The sequence below is a fragment of the Balearica regulorum genome, chromosome Z, assembly GCF_011004875.1.
Source record: "Balearica regulorum gibbericeps isolate bBalReg1 chromosome Z, bBalReg1.pri, whole genome shotgun sequence".
NCBI classification, from domain to species: Eukaryota; Metazoa; Chordata; class Aves; order Gruiformes; family Gruidae; genus Balearica; species Balearica regulorum.
This window is the reverse complement of record NC_046220.1, coordinates 11,834,674-11,857,439: the sequence shown is the minus strand read 5'-3', so window position 1 is coordinate 11,857,439 and position 22,766 is coordinate 11,834,674. Positions and strand designations below refer to the sequence as shown.

The window sequence follows — 22,766 nt, the reverse complement described above, 5'->3', positions numbered from 1 at the left end:
CGTTCCTGTACACGCACACACAAACACAGCCATATGCATTCACAAGAACACAAATAAAAGCCAAAGAAAATGAAATAATCCATTGCACACTTCTGCTCTCCCCAGCCACATGTTCTCAGTGTTTCACACAGACAGATGATGTTACTGCTATACTACACAAAATACTCAGGGTGTTGTTGGGGACATCTGCTTGTCCTGGCCAGCTCAGGTGATCTCAGAGGGGGTTTGGAGGGGGAGAGCCTGGCAGAGATCATGCTGCTGAAGACAACAAGTTCTGTCATAGGGTCAACTTTTTAGCCCAGGCTAAAAACATATGTCTCTAAAGATTGAAAAAACACTTAGCTTTGTGATGGGAAGTGAAGGTCCTGCTTCTCCTTGCACCTTGAAAACACTCGGCATGTAAGAGCCAACCCTTTTAATATGATTCAACCCGATTGAAAGGATAAAACAGTAACTCTTTTCCTAGTTCACTATTGACTTCCTCAGTGAGGACAATATTTACAAAACACTTTTTTTTTTCTAAGATTTCAAGCAAGAGTTTTTGCAGAAAATATTTTACATCATATTTAGACAAAAGAAAAAAGAAAAAAAAAAGAAAGCATGTACTTCGTGGTTTACCTGGCTAATTGTAGTCAGGAAGTTTTGTTTTACTCCCCAGTTCTGATTGTCAAATATTTTCAATTAATTTTATAGTTAAAATTCCCATAGAGTTACTGAATGAGTTCATATTCAAGAATCATATGAAGAAAAAGGAGTTATGACTTCTTAGATAAACCCATCAGTGACAAAAGTTTCTCAGCTGTGTTCTACAGACAGCAAACTCAATTCCCTTTTGATTTTATACCACACTTTAATTACCAGCACATCTGGGTGCAAGATCAGAATCCAGGTACAAATGGCAGCTGAAATCAGGAGGGAGGCAGATGTCATTCCCATCTACATGAAACATCTTTCACATTGGCAAAGTGGTCAAGGGACTTCAACCCATGTTGCTGTGAAAACATCCTCCTCTCTCTCTGCCTCGCATCATCAGCATCAGGACAGGGACCTGTCATGCTCACAGCCCAGCCTAGCCTCCCACTCTGACCTGGATGTTTGAAGCACCTTGCTCAGTCTATAGTCTCTTAATGTGTCCCTGTAGCACCCAATTTAACCCACCAAAATAACATGCCTTTGAGCGCACAGGCTAATTTATAACTGCAATTGCCTACAGTATAAGAACTGTGGTATTAAAGCTGTTATAAAGCTGTTTTAATAAAATGAAATGCAACCATTTTCAGAAACAAATCTAGGGCTGGAGGAGGAAGGGAACAGAAAGATCAGAATTAGTATTATCCTTTTCCAATATCTCTTTATTTTATAAAATATTGCACACATGAGTTACATAGGTTGGGACAAGGAGAAATGTACATCTCTGCTTAGGATGTCTATCAAAGCCATCATTCATGAAATGTATAACAAAAAAGCACAGGATAATAGTTACTATATACCCCTGGAGAAACGAGACCAGACAGCTGAGGTTAGTCCACAATGAGTTTGAGAGGCAATTCCTCCAAATCAGATTTGATCATGTTGCAGGCAGTGTCCAATCAATTATCGAATTTCAATTAGATAATAATTCTTATTATCTTATCGAATAATAAGAATTATCTGCTTTTAACATGCATTTTAAATGCAACTGTTACATAGAGTCACAGGAACATGAGAGGATTTCTGTGCTGTTTGGTTGGACAGATTGTCGTAATATTTTATCCAGGATAAAGCTGTATATGCGCTGCAAATGCCCTAGGCAGCACGCTTGCAGAGGGAATGGGTACATCAAACGTGCTGCAGATCCTCCTCTTCTCTTCATGGTTCTCATCCAGTGCCACTGACTGCAAGGGTCCCTCTGCCATCAGCGGTAATGGGAACAACAGCACCAAAACCATTCATTTTTGGTTCATCATGTTTCTCTGCATGAATTATAAATCCAAACTAAAGACTGCAAAATATTTCTGTTTCCAAATAAATTTTTGAGTCAGAAATTTTCCTTTCTCTTCTCTCTCAAAATCCCTCTGTTTACACCCATTCAAAATAATTTGAGTTATGTGATAGTTATACAGAAAAGTCTAGAAGTCTCTAGAGTAGCACACTGTATAACATACATTGAAGAAAGCAGAAATCTCAAACAAAAAGGAGGAGAAAAGCAAGCTGTGAAAGAAGGCAAATCATGAAAGCAATTCAACTTCCAGCTTTCAGCAAGCTGAAAAGTGTACAACAGGAGGAAACTCTGAGGATAAGATCCAGCTACATGCCAAGGCAGCAGAAGGTCTGTCAACCATTTAATCCTCAAAGGACATCACAATTTAGGCGCTAAGCCCTCCTCTGGATCGCAACGCAGAAGTGATTATCATCCTCAGAGAGCATGCTGCAGAGAGCTTCTTGTGAGTCGATCTTGAAATGATCTCTCTCCTCTTACTACACAGGAAGCATTTTCCACCCCAACCTGCAGTCACCCTCTACCACACATTTCAGTGCATGCTTATAATGCAAAGGCTGGAATGCTGGACAAGGAAAACCAAATTTTCCACTCTTTTATAACTGCAGGCCCACATTGACCTGAACATGGGGTCACTGAGAGGAGGATTTGGGTTAGGAAAGTGCAATGAAAAGCAGTACTCTTCTGGTTTGCAGGAGTCCCTCTTTCACAAAGAAAGTGAGGGAAAATTCATACCATGCAACATTACAGGCATCTAACTTCATCCCACCTAAAAACAAGAAGAAAACTGTGATCGTGGTTTCAAAGCAGCCTAGCTGGGGAAAATGGAGAGCGAATGAGTGAAGCCAGCACTGGAATCCTAGAAGGCAGAAAGGCAGACTGTCCTTTGGACTGTAAATGGGTGTGTTTGTTCACATTAGCACGAGGTGCAGGTTTTACAACCTGTTCTTCCACCCTTTGCTTGGTGTAAGATACTTTTCAAATTAGGAGGGCATGCCGGGTACCTGGACCCACAGCACTACCCACACACGAGGTCTGACCATGCCCTCTCTAAAGAGAGTGACAAAAGCCCTGCTGCCATGAGCTTTTGAATTTTCACCCTCTGTTACAGAGGTGGAGCAGCTGCTGCGCTGTGCACTGTGGCTCAGCTCGGCGAAGGCTGCAAGTACCCCTGCTCAGCTGGGGATGCAGCTCACCTCCATCCCTCCAGACTTGCCTCCTCACCCCTGCCGCCACAGAGCAGGGAGGATAGCCAGGAAGCTGACAAAAACCTAACGGAATTTAATGCTGAGGACTGTGAGGATGTCATAACGTGATAACAGGAGAAATGTAGGTATCTCCAGTAATTATTTTACTTAATTTGAGGGCTTTGGCGTTCTCAAGGCAGTTTTTTAGCATCCAAAGCTCAGTAAACTGTTGTGTCAGTAGCATGATGGCAGGACTGCTAAATGAGTAAGACAACACTGGTCATTTTGTGCTCACTGTGCAAATATCCAGGCATTTTTAGCTTTTCAATGTTTTGCAGCCCAAGCAGAACTTCCTCTTTCTTCCCACTGTCTTGGGTAGTTGCAAGCTCTTTGCTTCAAGTGAAATGGGCACCAGCGGTTTGAAAACACTAAATTATGCCCTTGTGGCCACAACCAGAATGAACTGTGGTTTGTTTGGTTTGTTTTTGATTTTGTTTTTGTTTTTAAAAAAGAAGATAAGGTTATGATGTAGCAGAGATTATCTCACATTACAGGAAAACAGCAGAGGAAAGTACATGCTTTCCAGTTTTGTTCTTTGTCATGGCTGGCAGAGCTTTTCAAGCATAACTTTCAGAAACCAAGGCTACTCCTGGTAGCCCTACCGATGCCTGCTCTCCACTGCTGTTTCTTGGGTAGAATCAACCAGCATGTTCCAGTTACAGAAGACCCACCAACCACTCACTCACTGGCGCTCCTGCTCTGTGGGAATAACGCACATCTCTGCCTCCAGCTATATTTCATATCAGTGATGAGGCTCTGGGACAACTGCTCCTCACTGCCCAAGGAACTAAAAGGTAAGAACTGTCCTCAGAGGAACACAATTTTCTCTGGCATTGAAGTATCTATTACAGTTTGGAGAACTTTTAGCAGAGAAACAATATTTGGTGTTTGGAGGTAGGCTGTGTAACCAAGGCAGTCTCATCTTTGCCCGGCAGATGGACAGTCTGAGACACTTGGTGTGAACTCCCCCTTTTCCCACCTCCTAACTGCCAGGTTGTCTCTGCAGGCCACTGACAGCAGGCATCCACCTTCCTTACGTCTGTGCCTGCAAACTGCAGCACAAGTGAAGGTGGCCAGCAAACATTGCAGTGGGGCTTACAGGGGTTAGAAGCTGCTGTCAGGAAAGGAAAATCGGAAACAGGAGGCAAAGACAGGAAGGGAAAAGGAGAGGAATAAATAACATAACCTGCCACATTTCTGCAAGAGGGTCTGCATTTCTCCCTGCTCTCAGTGCAGTAAGGACCGTACTGCAGGCAGAGGCAAATAAATACACCTTGGAGACCTACCATGTGCAGGACCAGGCCTTTGGGCTGAATCTCTCTCTTAGCACCAAATGGCTTTGTTGCAGGGGAAGGCAGGAAAGATGGGCTGCAATGCTTGAGGCGAGCTTTTAAGTGAGATCTTAACAAATGTCAAATGAACTTCGCTGTGGACTTCCCACTACTGAAAACATAAAGCTCTGTGCTTGACAGGAGTTTGCTCATCTGTGTAACATGAGATGCGGGTGGCTGCCAGTGGTCCTGCAGGCTCCTGTTTTGACTCTGTCAATGTTATGTTCATCATTGTCAATGAGGATGTGAAAGCTAAAAGGAAAAAGAAAGTGGCCTATGGCTTCAGAAACATCCTTTTTCTACAAATGTGAGTATGCGAAAATAAAATACTAAAGAGTATCCCCAAAAAGATTGAATTCTGCAATCTTTCTTTTTTTTTTTTTTAAATAATACTTGACAACATATTAGGAAGGGAAGATAAAGGTAAAAGCCAAGAGCATAAATGCAGAAGGACAGGGAGGGACCTTTTAGGAAGGGAAGTGCCACCAGTAAACAGTTAGTTTGCTTTCCCTGTGCTCCTGGAAATGCCAAATATATACCCTTGCCAACTCAAGGAGTCCAGACTTGATGACTAGCGGTCAGCCCTGTCATTTGGGAGGTATAGTCCCACTCAGGGAGGTATAGCCCACCATAAGGGAGTGCAGTCCACCCTTCTTGCTTGGCAGAGGAACAAGCTGTTTCTCCTCCCCCTAAAGCAGGGCTTTGAATGGAGCCACTGCTCAGGAGCCCATGGGCCAGCCCGAGTCAGTCTGGATGGGTGGTGGACACAGGGGACCTCCCGGGCACACCCCTCAGATGGACGGGGTGGCCACAGCCCTCTCGTACATGCGCTCCAAGATGCGGTAGATGCTGGCAAAGCCTGGCCGGTCGGCAGGCAGCTTGCTCCAGCAGAGGCGCATCAGGTTGTAGAGCTCCAGAGGACAATTGTCCGGGCAGGAGAGGATGTTCCCATCCCTCACATAGTAGATGACCTCCTCATGAGCCATCCCATAGTAGGGCTGCATGCCGTAAGAGAAGATCTCCCACAGCACCACCCCATAGGCCCACACATCAGACTCTGTGGTGTAGCGGTTGTAGAAAATGGACTCAGGGGGCATCCAGCGGATGGGGATGGCATCATTCTCATTGGCTTTGTAATAGTCGGCTGAATACATGTTCCTTGAGAGACCAAAATCAGCGATTTTGACCACCATGTTCTCCCCAACCAGGCAGTTCCTGGTAGCCAAATCCCGGTGGACAAACTTGCGCTCAGAGAGGTACGCCATGCCGGCAGCCACCTGCTTGGCAATGCAGAGCTGGCTGGTGCAGCACAGTGCCAGGGGGTTGGGGAGGCGGATTCGTGCATCCAGGCTACTGTGCACCAGACTGCAGAGGTTGCGGGGCGAGCGGTCACGCAGGTACTCGTTGAGATCCCCATAGGCCATGTACTCGAACAGCAGGCACATCGGTTTCCCAACAGCACATACACCTGGAAGAAGGTAGATGCACCACACAGGTCATTTGGGTAGCAAAAAGGGTTGTGCAAAACCAAAAAAATTCCAAAAATACTTACACAAAGGGGAGACTTTCAAGAATGCATGAAGGGACAGAGAGAAAGGTGAAGCATGCAAATACTATCAAGTTTGCTTGCATCCCTTTGTGTCTTTGAATCTCCCTCACCAGGGATCTAATGCTAAGCTCTGTGGGAGATGATAACTTGTCATGCAGTTGCCTGATTTGTCTGGACATCCCAGGAAAAAGATACACTTTTGGAGCTATGTTTAATTAAGAGCCCAATCCTGCTGAAGCTGGCATTAACAGGAGTTTTGGCTCTTCCCAGGTGAAACTGGAAGGATGTACTTTCAGGAAATAACCTTTATAGTTCTGATTACGGTATTTTTAAAATTGTTGTTTATTGTAATTATTGTACTTATACTGTTATGTGTGTAGGGGCTACACATTTGCAGGAAGACTTCAAGAGAGATCACCAGGGGCATGTTCAAAGGTTCAGTGGAATACTTGAAATCCAAAGACACTCCCACTACAACTGCTGGGGTGTTCTTTTTTTTTTAAACAGCTCATGCAAAAAATGTTGGTTGCAGAAATTACTTTTGGCATGACAGATACTCAAAAAAGAAAAAATAGACATCAGAAAGGAGAGATTTGCCACATCTGACAGATGCAGAACCTAGTCCCATGCAAGGGCACATGCTTGGCCCTATACCAGCTTTACTGGGGACCTGCATCAGCAGAGGACCCCACTCCCACCAGTTTTACTGAGCATACAGCAATATGGCAAAAAATATTAAATTGCCAACCAGCAAAAGCCAGCATTTAAAATGCATGTGTTTTGCTTTCCTAGGGCCATCACTTAGCATTTGGTGATCCAACTTATTGTGAAATCTGAAATTCTTGTTGATGACCTAATGCTTGAATCTTTGGGGAAAAACAGATAGCTCTTCCCAGTGTGATAAAATCAGGATCTGACAAGCATGAGGAGCGTATGTGACATCTTTATCGTCCAAGCTGTCTTCAACAACATGGCTGTTTTCTCCACACACCCCCACTATGTGAAACTAGTTTCTTCCTGTACCTTTGCCTTTTCTTGATCTAAAATGTGTTGACAATAAACACGGAGTTTATTTGAGTTTGGGGCATTTCCTGCTTTTCTCTTCTGTAGCCAAACTACTTGTATCAACCCAGCTTTCCCAAAACTGGGATTTATCTATTTCCAAATTTTGTGGAGCTTCCTATTGCAATAAATTAAGATCTCAGCTGCGTGTTCATCGGGATCAGATCTCCATACAAAAAATTAGAGCAGGATTGCCAGGTGAAGGTGGCTAGCAACATTTACTTCAGTCAAAACCTGAAAAATTTACTGAAATAAAATTTTATTTGGCAGCTTTCTTTACAGAAGAATGCCCTATTAGCCAAGGTGTGGCATCAAGACTTTCTGAAAAACCCTATAAACTGGGGAAGGGAAGGGAAGGGAAGGGAAGGGAAGGGAAGGGAAGGGAAGGGAAGGGAAGGGAAGGGAAGGGAAGGGAAGGGAAGGGAAGGGAAGGGAAGGGAAGGGAAGGGAAGGGAAGGGAAGGGAAGGGAAGGGAAGGGAAGGGAAGGGAAGGGAAGGGAAGGGAAGGGAAGGGAAGGGAAGGGAAGGGAAGGGAAGGGAAGGGAAGGGAAGGGAAGGGAAGGGAAGGGAAGGGAAGGGAAGGGAAGGGAAGGGAAGGGAAGGGACCTTTTTTGTGGTTGGCTTTTTCAATTTATTTCTTTCATTTTGGTTTTTTTTAATGTTGGTGAGTGTTCAGACATCACAATAGTAAGTGGCACCCATAAAACTAACAAGACTTGTGCATGTTTTTTTTATGTGCCCACAAAATAAATCACAGCTCCAGGAAGATAGTGCCTTCCCTTCAAGACAATGTGCCAGTCTATTAAACTGGAAGCAGAGCTGGTCAACAGTATACTCAATGCAGGATGAGGAGGGTTTATTCCTATGCACCATCCCATTAAGGCAACAGCGTCAGACCTACATTTTGAGGCATGTTCTGGTGGATAATTTAGCAGAGCATGCAGTGGCATATAGAAAAGCTCACCTCTTTTGCAAGAGGCATGTTCTCTTGCAAAAGAGACCAGCATTGCCATTTGCATTAAGTGCCAGTCATGCACGTGTGGTCACCCCTGCACCCCCAACAATCCCAAAGCAGATTTGCAGAAGGCGGTACCCTGCACATAGGCGCCTTATTCAGATACCTAAAAGCTTGACAATATTTGGGTTGTCAAACTCTGCCATGAGTGCTGCCTCCCTCTGAAAGTCAGCCTGCATGTCTGCGGATGCTTCCTCCTTCAGCATTTTCACTGCCACCATTGTGAAAGGCTCATACGGCAGCAGCCCTGGGGCCCTGCAGGGAGAGGGGAGAGAGGAAAACATCAATGATGGATGCACGCACACCAAATATAGCATCTGTTTCTGGTGCAAAAGAGTAGGCTGACAGAAAAAAAAAAAAAAAAGGCAGAAGGCCCCAGCACCAACTAAAGGAACATGAAAGATCCTTTTCACCTCTCGGGCACATCTGTACTATCATAGTACAAAGACATATGATTTAGTTCAGGGGGGACTAAATCCAGTATAGCTTTTTTTGATCACTGCTCTTTCTGCTTACAAACTCTTTACCATGACTGGCAAAGAGATAGAGAAATAATAGACTGGTAAGCAATAACCTCTCCCTGGCTTGGAGGTCACATCAGAAGCTTCATGGAGGGCAAGACAAACTCTTCAGTGCAATCAATTCCCTTTTGGGGTGTAATGACTGAGCTTACCAGAGTTAAAAATAAACCTGTTTTATATGAAAATGTTGAAAGAGCCTCTTTTCACTGAGTCTTGTGCCATACCTGGCACAATGGTACATCTGGCTACTATTAGAGTGAAAGTAACAATTACAGTAAGTATGTTCCCCTGGTTTTGTAAGGAAAACAGCCTTTTCCCACTGTTCTCTGTGCATGTGTGTGGCATGTGTGTGTGCCTGTAATTCAACAAGTTATAAACACATTGGCTAATTTCAGCTGAATTTAACATGGTGGAGCTGAGCTCTAGGAAATAGTTATGCTCCTGCAAGTTTTGTGGAAACAGGTGACAGAATACACAAAGCATACATGTGTCCTGTCTGAAAAACAAGGTAATACATGAATACACCTGTGTTAAGACACTGGTGAATCTTCAGCTAGAGCTGAGAGGCACAAGGAAACAGAGCTTCTTGACTTAGAGCAATCACAGACTCAATTTGTTTTCTTATCCACAGGTCACTGCACCCTCAACAAGTTTAATTAGATGGGCCTGCCAAAGATTTAGGGGTAGCTGTTGCCAAGGAAGAGTAGCTTTCCACTCTTCAAACATGCATCAAATCTCAGATGTGCATTTCGTTGCCCACACCAATTCTTCCCAGGGGTCCTGCAGTTAAAATACGTTCCTCACAAGTAGCCAGCCAAAGCCCATGAAGAGTGGTGCCCATTTATGTATCATGTTACTACGCTGGCCCAACTGCCCTCCCATTGCTCAAATTGCAGGTTATTTTGTTGCTCAGTAGCCCCAAGAGGAGGTTCCAATTTCCAAAGCAAACTTCCAATTTCCTTGTCATCTACTCCAGACATATGGCAGTTGCAACAGATGCACTTGGAAGCTGTAAATGTCAAATATCAGAAGACGGCAGGGTGCCCATCAAGAAAGGAATCTCACAGGTGTCCAGATCACAGCTGAGACGCTCGGGTGAGGAGATCCGGCACACTAGAGTAGAGGAGCAGACTCCAAACTTGTCTGCTACTGCCTCCATACAGAAAAATGTCTTTTTTTTCCCCTGTGCTGCCAGCAAGTTTCCAATCTAGTAGGAGGGGAGAAGTACACGCACCTACCAGCTGCTGTCTAATCTTAGCACTCAAGAGAGTCAGCAGCAACAGCCTGAAGAAACCATTAGAGCATTTAAAAGTAAAAGAAGGAGGGCCTTTATCTCTTTGAAACAGCTTCATTGTAGATTACCACTCATCACTCAATAGCAGACCTAGTGCAGACCGTGCAGTGCCAACGCAGGGGCAGGCACAGCTCCATCTTGTAGGCTTCAGAGAGAGAAACTCACCCCCGGCTAAAGCCCGAAGTACAGCCATCCATCTACTTTTCACTGAAATCTGTAATGTAAACTAACCTAAATGTAACTTAAGTGAGATTAAGCTGCACAAAGCCTTTTAACAGGCCTTCAGGCAACAGCGCGTAATTTCACCCTTGGTAACTCATGTGCTACTTCAGCCCAGTTCTTAGCAGACCTTGGAAAATCACACTAAGCTGTAACAGAGACAGACACTGTTTGCAGTCTTGGCAGAGAGGTGTTGAAGTTGACCTCTTTGATGCCCAAAAGACAGTTTTTGCACAAGGGATAGGGGCACATCTGCAGGGGAGCAATGAGAAGCTGCTGCTTCTGAAATTAACCAGGAGAATTCAGACGGCAGGCCAGAACATGGAGTGTTTTCTAGAAAATAGGTAAATTTCTTCTAGAACTGGGAAGCATCAACAGAAATTACCTTGGGTTTCCTCTCTCATGATTATCTAAATGCTTAGAAGAAATGTCCACTGTTTGAGCACAGGCAGGCGTCCTTGCTTTCTTCATATTTGTGCAACACTGGCAGGATTTGGCTTTCAGGTACCTGCCATTCAAAGACCCAACCAGTGGTGCAGTTCAGAATTTCACCCAGAGCCTATCTACAGAGGGTGCCTGACTTTAAGTTTCCAGTCAGGTTTTCTTTCCAGGGCAGTAACTGTGAAAAAACTGAGGAGCAGATTGAACTTGTATTTGAGATTGTGTCCTGTCCCCCAACTTCCTCAGCATCACAGCCAAGTAGCTTCTGTTAAATCATTAAAAGATGCAAGCAACATCTACTGAGGCTGGTGGAGACCTACATTTACCCTGCCCTTTGGAGAAATTTGTATGTGGGCAGGAGAGCGCTCTGAATTGGCATGGGCTCGTTCTATTGTGTGTTTTTTTTAATTAACATCCACACTGTTTTTCAGCTATATTTGAGACAGCAGGTCAAAGAAACACCCTTTGCACTTGGAAAGAACATGAAGAGACTTCTGTCAGAGAAACTCCAAACTTAGGGACAGCCTTGTCTCTTGCAGAGATGACAACCTGTGCCTTTGCAGTAGGAGTCTAGTGGCCTGCTAGCAAAGATCCCACATTCAGGCTTTTAGGCAATCCTGGGCTTCAGGCTTAGCCTGGACCATGCAGCTCCAGCTCTGGGAGAAAAATTGCATGCTGGTCTGCATGGAACTGCACAGGGCTGGTGCTCCGGTGGCATGTGGGGCCAGCATGGTCCTCCCAGGGACAGAGGATCCTGAGTTGGCCATCACGACCCAGTCAGGACAGTCCTGAGCCAGGTCCTGAATCTTGTTTTAAGGACATCTGTTAGGGTAACTGGTTACTTCCTCATCCTTTCCAGTGTGAAGCTGCCCCCAGTGAAGATGGCAGCCTTTCAGGAGAAGCTGGTAAATGATAGCCAGACACTTCCTGTCCTAACATGTTGCTTGACCCAGGACTGAGTAAACACTGAATCAGGACTCACAGCAAGCCAACTGGCAAAGGCATTGCTGGCACTGTGTGCAGAGCTGTGTTTACAGGAGAGGGAGAAACATGAGACCAGTAGAAGTAAGAAGGTTGCTAAACTTAGCTTGAGATGTCCATTTAACACACGTAGACAAGTACATTTTATCCATCTGAGATGGGAAGGCAACAATTTGAGTTGTGATAGCTTCAGTAACCTGGAGGGATGCACAGCTGGTGCTATTGGAGCAGCAGTCTGCGCTGATCTGCCAGCGGTGCACAGAAACGCCAGTGACTTAAATGTTCCCTGGAAATACAAGGCCTTGGAGGGACTTTTGATAGAGATATTAATAAACATAAGGAAGCCCCTCAGAAGCAGTATTCCTGTGGCTCCTCCACTGAGCCACAGAAAGCAGGCATTTCTCAGGGTACGGTACTCTCCACTTAGCAAACGCTGGCTAAGAAGATGTGTTGGTTGTGGGTTTTTTCCATCTCTTTTTCTCCCAGTTTCCACTGACAATAGCAAAAAGTTTTAATTAAAAGAAATGGCACCACTGGGGTGGATGAAATCCACTTAAAAGGTCTCTTACACCACTTTAGCACTTGCTTAACCCAGTGCTTTAGTGACATTTGAATGCTCTTTGAAAGGTTATGCTTGATGTGGGTAGGAGTCAGTTCCAGCTCAGAAAGGTCTGTGCAGTGCTTAAAGTATATGCAAGCTCCCAGCACAGGGCCAAAGCAACACTTGGCAGGAAGACCACCTGCCCTGCTTGCACACCTGCAGCATGGTGAAGACCCCCACCTCACAAGTGGGAAGGCAACGCTCTGCAGGGCATCCCGTGGGCTGTGCTGAGGCTGGGATGAGGGCTGCCCTGTGCCCCTGCAGTGGCTGGCGTGCAGGGCCCCAAGCACAGCTGTGGCACAGTTCCTACAGCTCTGTTCTCCTTTCAAGCTCAGATGTGTTTGGCTTTGCCATCCAGGCTAACAATCAATCACAGGCTAAGCATGTGTGATTTTCCCACTGTGCACCCTTTGAACTTTGTTATTTTTAGCTCTCTCTGTACTAAACTATGCCTTCATTTCTTCCATTAGAAAAAAATGCATTCCCTCATTAAAAAAAAAATCCATCAAAACTATTGAAAATGTTTCCCCACTCTAACACATTTAACATGCACATAACTCATTTTATAGCAGATACATCCACAGCACAACCATAAAGATTAAAAGTATCTGCCACTATGACTGCTTTTTCAAGGAGAGTCCTTTGTCTTTGAAGTCAATGGGAGCAGTTCCACCAGGCAGGTCTTGGCCCATGGTGGGACTCTGATATTCCCCTGGGGGTTTTTTTGAGGTCATCATATGCTGCTCCAGGTACAGCTAGAAAATCAGCCACATCCCAGACTTGTTAACTGTAAAGGACAAAGAAAACCATCCTGAATGAACATGGAACTTGACAGTCTGTCCACTTCCTTTCAGAAATTTGGGAATGGGATTTTCCAAGGAGACCAGTACTGGCCAAAGACTGTCCTACAGAAATTATGAACTCTGTCAAGGCTTACAAGACAACCTTCATCCACCTCAGTCTAGGTAGGACTGGGTTCATGTCTGGGTTTTTCAATGAAATATTTTTCACATTTGAAGAAGTGCATGATCTCACCTCCCATGAGATTTAACAGAACTGGGATCTCATCTAATACCTTAAATTTAAAACAGACAACAATGTCTGCAAATTCCAAGAATAAAAAATGAGTAACTTGAAGGGGACACAAAAAAATACTATTGGCCTAAGTGGATTGGATTTTTAGGGTATTTTTGGTTTTGTTTGGTTTTGCCACTGAATCAAATGGAAACTGGGTCAGGACCTAGCTGTAACATGACGCATTGCCCTCTTTGGTAATTACTGGGCCGTGTTGGCGTTATAATGGAGGATGCCACACACTGACAATTTGCAAATACTGGGAAATGCAAGAATTTCACAATAGGTCACATGTCATAGGCAATACTCTTGGCAAAACCAGCAATGATAAATTTAGCTAAGCTTTTACACCAGACTTTGTTATGTGAGTAAGACATTACATCTACTAGAGAGAACAACAGGAGAGTAATTTGTGATGAAAGTTTAACAAATATCAACAGAAAGCAGTGGACAACAGAAAAAATTATTCAAGCCTGAGTGTACCATTTGGTAAACATGCATTTGATTTTGGTTTGAGTGAATGAATGAATGAATGATTGATTGATTTCCAGTGCCCAGATAAGAGGTTGCCCAACTGCCAATTTTTCCCAGGTACCTCCAGATAGAGAGGTCTTGCACACAGTCCTCTTACCTTGCTTGGAAGACTCTCCCAAATGCTCCTTCCCCAATATCTCTCACATATTCGATATTGTTCCTGGGATACTCCAGGCTGAGCAATTTTGGATTGAGGAGAAGGGGCATCCGCTGGTACATGGGGTTGGGGTGCAGCCGGTCCAGGAGAAGTTCGGAGGGCAGAGTGGTGAGTGTTGGTGTCTCTGACTCTCTGAAACAACGGAGCAGTTTTCGGTCAGTGTGTGCACAGCCCCCAACCAGGAGATAACTATATGCATCTCCATCAGAGTTGGTTTCTTCCAGGATGTAAAAGGGAGGTGCAGCAGGGCTATTGAAAGAGCCTTGCAGCAAGGTGTCATGCCATGTCCCCGAAACAGCCACCAGGCCATCTTCTGCTCTGGCACAGGGACTCTCCAGAGCTTGCACTGGGCTGTTGAAAGAGCCTTGCAGCAAGGTGTCATGCCGTGTCCCCAAAACAGCCACCAGGCCATCTTCTGCCCTGGCACAGGGACTCTCCAGAGCTTGCACTGGGCTGCCACAGGCAAAGGGAGGGCTGCTTCTCCCCTACCAGGCATTCACAGGACTATGGTCTCAGAAACAGGCAAGCCCTCTTTCAAAACAGCATTTGTTGCCTTCAATTAAGTCCCAAGTTTTACCTTTTTTTGTTTTTCCACTGCTTTCGCCGACGGCAGCAAACGAGGGTGACAATGCCAAGGATCACAACCAGGGCAAAGCTGGAGATGATTGAAATTATAACAGTCATGGAGTACGTAGGGGAAAAGGGAGGAGGAGGGGGGAGATTTGAAGTCTCTCCGTTTGGTTTTCTTGTTCCTAGTGATAACGATGCTGTAATGCAAACAAAATCAAAAGGTTATGTCTGTGCTAGTTTATAGGGCTTTTTCTAAGAGGTAGTTATAGAGTCAGCCTGATATCTGGGGAATTACTGACATTACAGATACAACCCTATGACTGCATGAGAAGACCACACTAGGAAAGCCTGGTTTGCAGGAAGCAAAACCCATTTCTGCTTGCCAAATGTGAAAACCCAGGATCTGGTAAAGACAAAGACATAGTTCCCATTGAGCTGGGAACACAATTTTGGGAAGGAATGTTTGCAGGAGTTACAGATGGAAGATCACATCTGATAGTCTCAACAGTATTCAAATATAGTAATGTCTGCAGTGGGAAAGATCAATGATCTGCAGTGCGGACCACAATATATCATGTGTCCTAAAAGGAATCTGCAGATATGAGTGTAAGACTAAGTAAGCACACAGTGAAACTCTCCTGAAATATCACCTTGTGTCCAACAATTTGCATCTCAGTCTCTTTATGGGGCAAAAATGGTAAACTAGTGTAAAATTCATTTGGCTGTTATCTTTAGGAAAAAAAATAAAATATTCAGGTAGCCACTTGCTGAGTATTTTCTGAGACATTCTAGAAAATGCTAATCTGTACACACAATGAGTACAAAAGAAATTTAAACGATTGTTTTTAAGGCCAGCTAAACTGATACTGACTTGTGTTTCCTTAAGTCCACAGCATCCCTGCTCTCTGTGCAAGCAGAATTTCCAAACACTGTGATCCAGAAACTGTGCTTCTTGGATGAAATAAGTTTGAAAAATTGTTCTGTTCTCTAAACAAGAAATAACAGAAGGGCTTCGTTTCAACATCACAGAGTGAAGATGTTTCCATCTTTTTCAGATTTGTTTTTAGTTAGAATTGGTTTTTATTATTGAAAAAAAATCATCAGAAGCAAAACAACTTCAGAAAGTATGTCCAAAACCCTACCTTCTCCTTAAAACAGTGTGGCAAATACATTTCTCATAATAACACAGGAAATTTGATTTCATCCTTTGGCCTTAATATTATCTGGGGCAAGGTGCTTGATTCGTATATCTTCATTTTCCCGTCTTTAAGGTGCATGTTACACTTTCTGCTTAAAGATGCTGAGTGAACCTATGAGAAGAACCAGGACTGACCGAATCCAGAAGACAGAACAGATCAGTGCAGCCACGCACACTCAGGATGCCAACACTTTGCATGGTCCCAAAACAACCACAGTGGCAGAAATCATAAATTGCAGTTGCCTACCATCTCCACAGGGAGACACGCTGCAGTATTCCCAGGTCACGGATGGGTCTTTTGTGTAGCACCAGGGACGTTCATTCTCACCTCCTGGATTGCGGCAGTAATTCTCAGCATCAGACAGCTCAGGGAAAACCTGAGGAGTTCTCCTGTGCAAGTGGGGAGCCTTGGACAAGGAAACAAGCTGGATTAGTGTTTCAGTATAATTTTTCCTGCTGGTACTAGCAGAACAAAACTAAATAAAACAAAGGAGCAAAGAAAGGCAGAGGTAAAACAGCCTTTTAGTAGCCTGCCAGAATGACAGAGAACGTGTCTTGCCACAGGAACGGGAACTTGCAGATTAAAATACAAAGAGGATGTGAAACACCAGTGAACTCAAGAATGAAGGCAACCTGTCCCTTGCTCATCCCTGCCACTGGGACTGGGCTGTCCAGCTCTGGGAAACTCTTTGGAAAAGCAGACCTCAAGCATGGCTCTCCATTTGGTGGGTCTCACAGTGATGCGCACCTGGTCACTCCACTTCTGGCAGGGAATGCCGGAGGCTGTGATGTTGGCCCAGCCCTGGTAAAACTGGCCATTGCCACTGTAGCAAGTCCCTGGGGGAAGAAAAAACATATGGGGTCAAGGCATCTCAGACCATGTCCTGCAGCGGGGAGTCCCAAGAGTAAACTTCACAAGAGCACATGGCAATTAGCAACAGATCTGAAACACATAAAAGGACCAGACAACTGCAGGCAGGGAACTGCTTAGCCTCCTGTTTGCGCTTAAATGGATTTTGAGCTCAATACATAAGATCAAATCTGGTAAAACTCCAAAGAGGGAGCTGGAGCTCTTCTAGATTGAGAAAATGGGCCACATGCCTGCCCTTGTTGTGCTGCATCTATCCAGTTCACGGCACTTCCATGCAGAAAGTGCAGGGCAGAACCACAGTGAACCCACCCATGCCAAACCAAGGCAGAAAGCAAATTGCGGCACTGGTTGCATGATTCCCAGCCTGCAGTCTTACAGGAGCACTAACAAGAAGACATCCACGTTCCTGGGTTAGGTAGCAGAGGGCTGGAATTTGTAAGTTCCCACAGTGGTATCCCTTCCTCCCTGCCTCTGTACAGGGCTTGGCCTCTTAGACTGAATATTTGGAAACAGCATATGGTTTCCAGCATGGGTGGAAACTACACACTAAAGGCAACTACAGATCTGAAGGAACAGTATAAAATAATGTTCTTTATAATGAAGAATGAGTAGTTCATTTTCCATACATAAAGCTTACCCTGGCTGCAGAAAAATTAAGCAGAAAATCTTGAGAGAATTTTTACTGCAGGAATATGTTTCCAAAGCATAAATGTAGACACCACCTGTCCTCACAAGAGACTTTAATGCATGCTGGCATAATCTAGGAAGCAGGAAGACAACAGAGGAAATGCAGCCTTACACACTTTAACACATGCTAGCTAATATTACATAAACTTTGCTGACCAGGGGATAACATTCTGGTTGATGGCATGCATTAGGGTCCACTGCATTATTAACCTTGTTATGTAAATCAACAAGCCAGAAAACACTGTTGTCATAATTTTATTTTCTATTGTGTTCTTAAACTTGCAGGTCAGAAATAGAAAAACAGGAGGAAACCTGACCTGTTCTAAAATAAAGGGGGTTTTAAGCAAATCTTTTTCAGCTTCATGAAAGCTTTGTATAAGTTTTGAAGTTTGAGACAAAGGTTATGTGTTTTAATTTATCCTCACAGCTTGTCCTGTTTCTCCCGTAGGAGGAACGTAGTAAATGCATCATGATGACTATCCGCTCTTTTCTTCTTGCATCGTGCACTGCACTCAGGATTGCAGTTATGGGTCTTTTATAGGCCCTTAGTTTTCTGAAGTTTCACCAGGCACTACACATGGGTAGGTAGAAACACCACCATGACAATGTTTGCTCCACGTGAGTGAGTTCAAACACAGGGTCAAGTCCTGTAGCCCAAGGCATGCAAACACCTTCAGTGTGGGAATGGCCATTGACTTCGTGAGCACACTTAACCCACTTAACCCATCACAAATCCAAAGTAAAATGTTGTAACTTGGACTTTGACTGGTATGTAACCTATCACGTTATGCTTCACATCTGCAACAAGCTAGCAGCCCCCACACAACCAGCATCTATAGCTCTGCAGAGGTGTAAAATCTTGTTAAGCTGCCCTAGAACATAGTTGTGTGTCTGAGCCCAGCATTTTAAATGTCTTGCATTCAAAGGCAAGGAAAGCAATGCCTGAAACCTGCCTCATGACTGAGCTAGGAACCAACATGAAAAAAACTTTTTCATGGATCCAAAATAAACATCCTCTCCTAAGAGGAGAAATGTGGAGAGCTTTAGGGGCACAGCAAGACTAAGCACCCCTGAGCCTTTGGTGGCCTGGAAAAGGCATATGATCTCCTACATGGTCTTGCTACAATGAGGACAGAGGGAATAATAAAGGTGGTCCAGCTGGACTTTAATGAATAACTTTGATGGGCAAGCTACAAAACAGTTCAGTTCATGCTCCCCAAACCTTTGTGCACATAACAGTGGCTCTAAAGTAAAAAAGAGGGGGCAACATCACTAAAATGTTACTGTCTCCCTGATTCATGACCAAGTAGTTCACATCCGTGCAATGCCACCCTGGGAAAATACAATGAAAGCTGAACAAAAAGGTCACACATTTACACAGGAGACAGAGGCCATGTCCTGAACTTGCAAACATCCAAGAGGAGGCTGAAACCATCCAATGAACGCACCACTCATTTGCTGGTATCCCTCCCTCATGCTCCTTTCCCCAAGGGAGGGGATGGCTGCAGCTGCAGGCTGTCAGCATCGTGCAGTGATGCTGGAGTGCTCACAGGGTGCTAAAGTGCTTGTCTCCCAGGAGTGCAACTACGGGCGCCTGGGACTTGGGTGGCCAGGTGGAGCCAAGGCCTTCCAATGAAAGAAAATTCCTCAGAAGTCTTGATTTCACCTTTTTCACTTTCTATCTCCACGCAGAAGTTTCCTGCCACTGCCAAATCTGCAGACCTTGCCTGCTCAGAAGCATGGCAGGAAGGAAGCACTGTTCTTCCTTTTTCCAATGGGACCAGGTGAGCGGCTGAGCTTTAAACTGCAGTTGCATGTCAGTTGGAAGAGCTGGATGTGCATGTTTCAGCTGTGACCAGTAGCAGAGCAGAAGGCCAACAGAAGTCACAGCAGTGTTGTGGGGGACAGTTGGGTCTCACCATTGGTCATGGGGGGATCACGCAAGAAATGTCCAGACTTCAGAGATGATTGGAGGAGAGTGCTGGGGCCTTTTGGGTAGTACAGTCTTGCAAGGCCAGCCTGATGTAGGTAACCATGTCAGTAACAGCATATAAGGCTGAGATGACCTTGGTAGCAGTATCAGAAATACCAAATATGGGTAAAGCAAAACTAGAAGCAATGGGTAGAAAGAAGGGGGAACAGCTGGTAGGGAGGGTACCACCTAAAAGCACTATGCCTCTCTAATCACCTTCAACAGTTATCAGCCCACGTTCTCCCCAAGCCCTGAAGAACTGGAAATGTGTTTCCCCATGCCTTGGATGTGGAAGCTCAGGCATTCCCTGGTAAAGACCTGAACCCAGCCAGCAAGGACCAGAGCAAACCACAAAAATGCCGTGCAAGCTGCACCTTAAAGAAAGAATATCATGCTCATCTCTAGAAACATAGAGCCTGGCGCAGTCTACTTACTGGTTATATTCTCCTTCTTAAAATCTGTAAAAAGACAAGACATAAGGAGGGGTTGTCCAGGATGTGATATAACTGCTGCTTGCTTAGGAGCATGCTATAGGAAAAAGTTCCCTCTCAGAAGTGCTTAAGAGGCTTGTTTTTTTGAAATGGCACCTGGATGGCAATTTTGCCATCATTAAGACTGATATTGGAATGAGGCTGTTATGGGCCTCTCAATACAAAAGCCAGGCTTTATTTGCTTGAGGGATTTTTCCCACACCCCAGTCAGATGAGACAAGCAAACAGTCAATGTGGCTGTCACAGTGCCATGCACAGGCACTGACAAGACATTACCCACCATCAGCCTTTACTTTAGTTGTAAATTATGGATTGCATCCTTCCCCCTTCCCTCACCGAGAACACAGCTCTACACACAATGGGCAACGTGTGCCACCTTACCAAAGAATGGGATGTGGGTGCAGGCACTGGGGTCCTGGTGCAGGCTGGGTAGCCTGTTGCATTCAGGAAGAGTGAGCAGCATCAGCCCTGGCTTGTAAATCCCCTTCTGAGCATTTTCCTCCATTGAGAGCCATTCCTTAAAGCAGTAGAGATCCTTTACAGCAAGGCAATTCTCTCTACATTATTTTGCAAAAAACAGTGAAATACAGCAGTCAATGGCTTGATAAAAATGGCTGCATTTAGCAGTGGTGTGCAGGGGTTATGCAGGATCACAGAAATCCATTTATGGGGCTATGCTTCTTTAAGCCCATCTGTCTGGCTCATAAACTATACAGGAAATTCTATATAAAATGTAACAGCTTCCTTTAGGAAACCCACAAAGCTGTATTTTTAATGAAGCAGGGTTATGCTTAAAACACAACACACATCACAGTTTGTGAGGAGTTTGTTCCCATCTTTTCCTCCAGATTTATTGCCATGTTCTACTAATAAACATCATGTCGTGGAGTTACCTTAGCATTTTTCAGTACATTCTAAAAATGTCATCTGTCTTCTGTAAATTATACATTAAAGTGTCATCCATTAAAGACAGGAGGTGAGCTGCAATTCTTAATCTTCTTGAAATAAATATTTGCTTGTGTTTTTAATCTCAGAGAATCACTCATCCAAATCTCTTCTTTTATCCACAGACACCTTTCAGTCCCTTTTTTAGCTGTCAGGTGCCTGCGGCAAAACCTTTACAGTACCTGGTAAAACAAGAGACCTAATGGTCTCCTACCTTATGTATTATCTCCATAATGATGTGAAACATTCACTGACAAGAAGTGCTTTAGATGTTTAAATGTTCCTTAGATCAGAAAGTCTTTGTTAAAAAGGCCAAGGCAGAAATATCTGCTCTAGCAAAATAAATAAATAAATAAATACATACATACATACATACATACATACATACATAAAACACCTGTACCATAGTGGAAAGTTTGAGGGTTTGTTGCATTAGTCAATTTATTGGTGATTTGCCTATTTATGTACTCATTCCTGAGAGCCTGAGTTGCAAAACCAGCTTTGAGGTTATGTGCAGAGATTACTTTTGCTGAGCTCAGCTGCAGTCCTTTGCAGATTCACATCCTTCCTGACCACCACACCTGCTGGCAGGTGTGGGAGAGGACACAGTGATGCAGAAAGGTACAGCTGAGGTCCATGGTGAAGGTTCTAGCCAAATTCACCACCTGGTGGGCTGATGCAGTTTATTTACTTATAGCCTGCCAAAAGTTTTGGCAAGAGCAGATGGCCATGAGTTTCAGTGACGACTACTACCAACAGTGCAAACCTTCTAAAGCACCTGAAGGACAGAGGCCATTGGGAATTATACCAGTGCAGCAGCTTTTCTGCAACAGCAATGGATGCCTTTCAAGTCTGCAGGTTGAAGCCATCGAAGCCCAGCAGCCCTTTGCTTGGTTTTAGCCAGTGCTGGTTTATTCCTTCCTCACTTCCATGAAAGCTAGAATGTAGCCAGATGGCATAATTTATCTTTTTTTATGTTAAACAACATGTGGAACAGGAATGACCTTCTGAATTAAAGAAATGTTTAGCTAGGAAAATGAGAAAATCTTGCCTTTGAAGCACTGGCCGACACTTGGAAAATCTGGACCGCATTAGCTGCCTTCACTCCTGAAGCCTGAGCATCCTTAAACAAGCCCTCTATTCAGCGTACAACTGCAGAATGCAAAAGATCAGTCCTCTGCAATCCTGTCCACTACAGCATTGTTATGGGTGGGGCATATCTTCACCCATAAATCCACTCCAGGAATGGATCTTTCCAGAGGGAGAAATGGTCAGTCTCCTTGAGCCAGGTTCATACCATTGTTATAACACTTAATCCTGAGCAGAGAGAGCTTGATGAGATCATATGCAAAGATTACTTCAGATTATTATTAGAAATTTTATGTCATATAAATGACAGATGGACAAAGAATGGCAGCAGCAGAAGAGGACAAGTGGGCCAGTAGCATTTTAGGGACTACAAAGGACTGTTTAAGAGGAGGTGGGGACACACAGACCCGACTGAAGTGAAACATTTTCCAACGTGAGACTGTTCCCTGCAGCCTGGTCACTTCATATCAGCAGTGGATGAAGCAAAAATTGAAGTATTTTCTTTTGCTGAAGCATCCAGTGGTAAAAGGCAGATGTAATCAAGAATTATGAGATGAGACATCACTTTAAAAAAAGGAAAACTCTAATCTTAATCAAATTGCATCTTCATGTACATGAAGTAAAATTTTTCCGATGTTGTTTCACTTAATCTTGCTTTACCCTGATTATTTTTGTTAAAGCTTTACCCAGTCTTTTGTCAGTAGTTATTCTTGCTAGCTAGTTTCCAAACCAAAATGAACATAAAAAATGACATGGGGAGAGAAAAAATGGTGTTGAGAATAAATAACAAGACTAAAACACATGGAAGTATGTTGAGAGAAATATGTCCCTCACAAACTGGGAGAATTCTCCAGCATCTCAGATGATAGTTAAATTCTTCCTCATGAAGTACTTCATCTGAAACCTGGTGTAGTCTAGGCAGTTTCTACAGAAGGTATA

At 44.2% G+C, this 22,766-nt stretch overlaps 1 protein-coding gene across 1 annotated transcript; it reads right to left on the bottom strand.

Moving 5' to 3' along the window:
• Positions 1 to 1,655: 1,655 nt before the first annotated feature.
• LOC104633117 (muscle, skeletal receptor tyrosine protein kinase) lies at positions 1,656 to 20,635 on the bottom strand. Its single transcript, XM_010299237.2, has 8 exons — positions 20,175 to 20,635; positions 19,737 to 19,760; positions 16,521 to 16,609; positions 16,020 to 16,179; positions 14,582 to 14,771; positions 13,945 to 14,136; positions 8,289 to 8,437; positions 1,656 to 6,024 (listed from the first exon to the last, which is right to left on the bottom strand). The coding sequence occupies exons 1-8, from the start codon at positions 20,296 to 20,298 to the stop codon at positions 5,348 to 5,350; spliced, it is 1,605 nt and encodes a 534-aa protein (XP_010297539.2). The 5' UTR covers positions 20,299 to 20,635; the 3' UTR covers positions 1,656 to 5,347.
• Between the last annotated feature and the right edge of the window lie 2,131 nt (positions 20,636 to 22,766).

Coding starts and splice junctions, on each gene's coding strand:
- LOC104633117 (XM_010299237.2), bottom strand. CDS start 20,298: ATGGAGGAAAATGCTCAGAAGGGGATTTACAAGCCAGGGCTGATGCTG. Junction 16,180..16,520: donor GCCAGAAGTGGAGTGACCAG/GTGCGCATCACT, acceptor TCCTTGTCCAAG/GCTCCCCACTTGCACAGGAG. Junction 6,025..8,288: donor AAATATTGTCAAGCTTTTAG/GTATCTGAATAA, acceptor ACCTTCTTCCAG/GTGTATGTGCTGTTGGGAAA.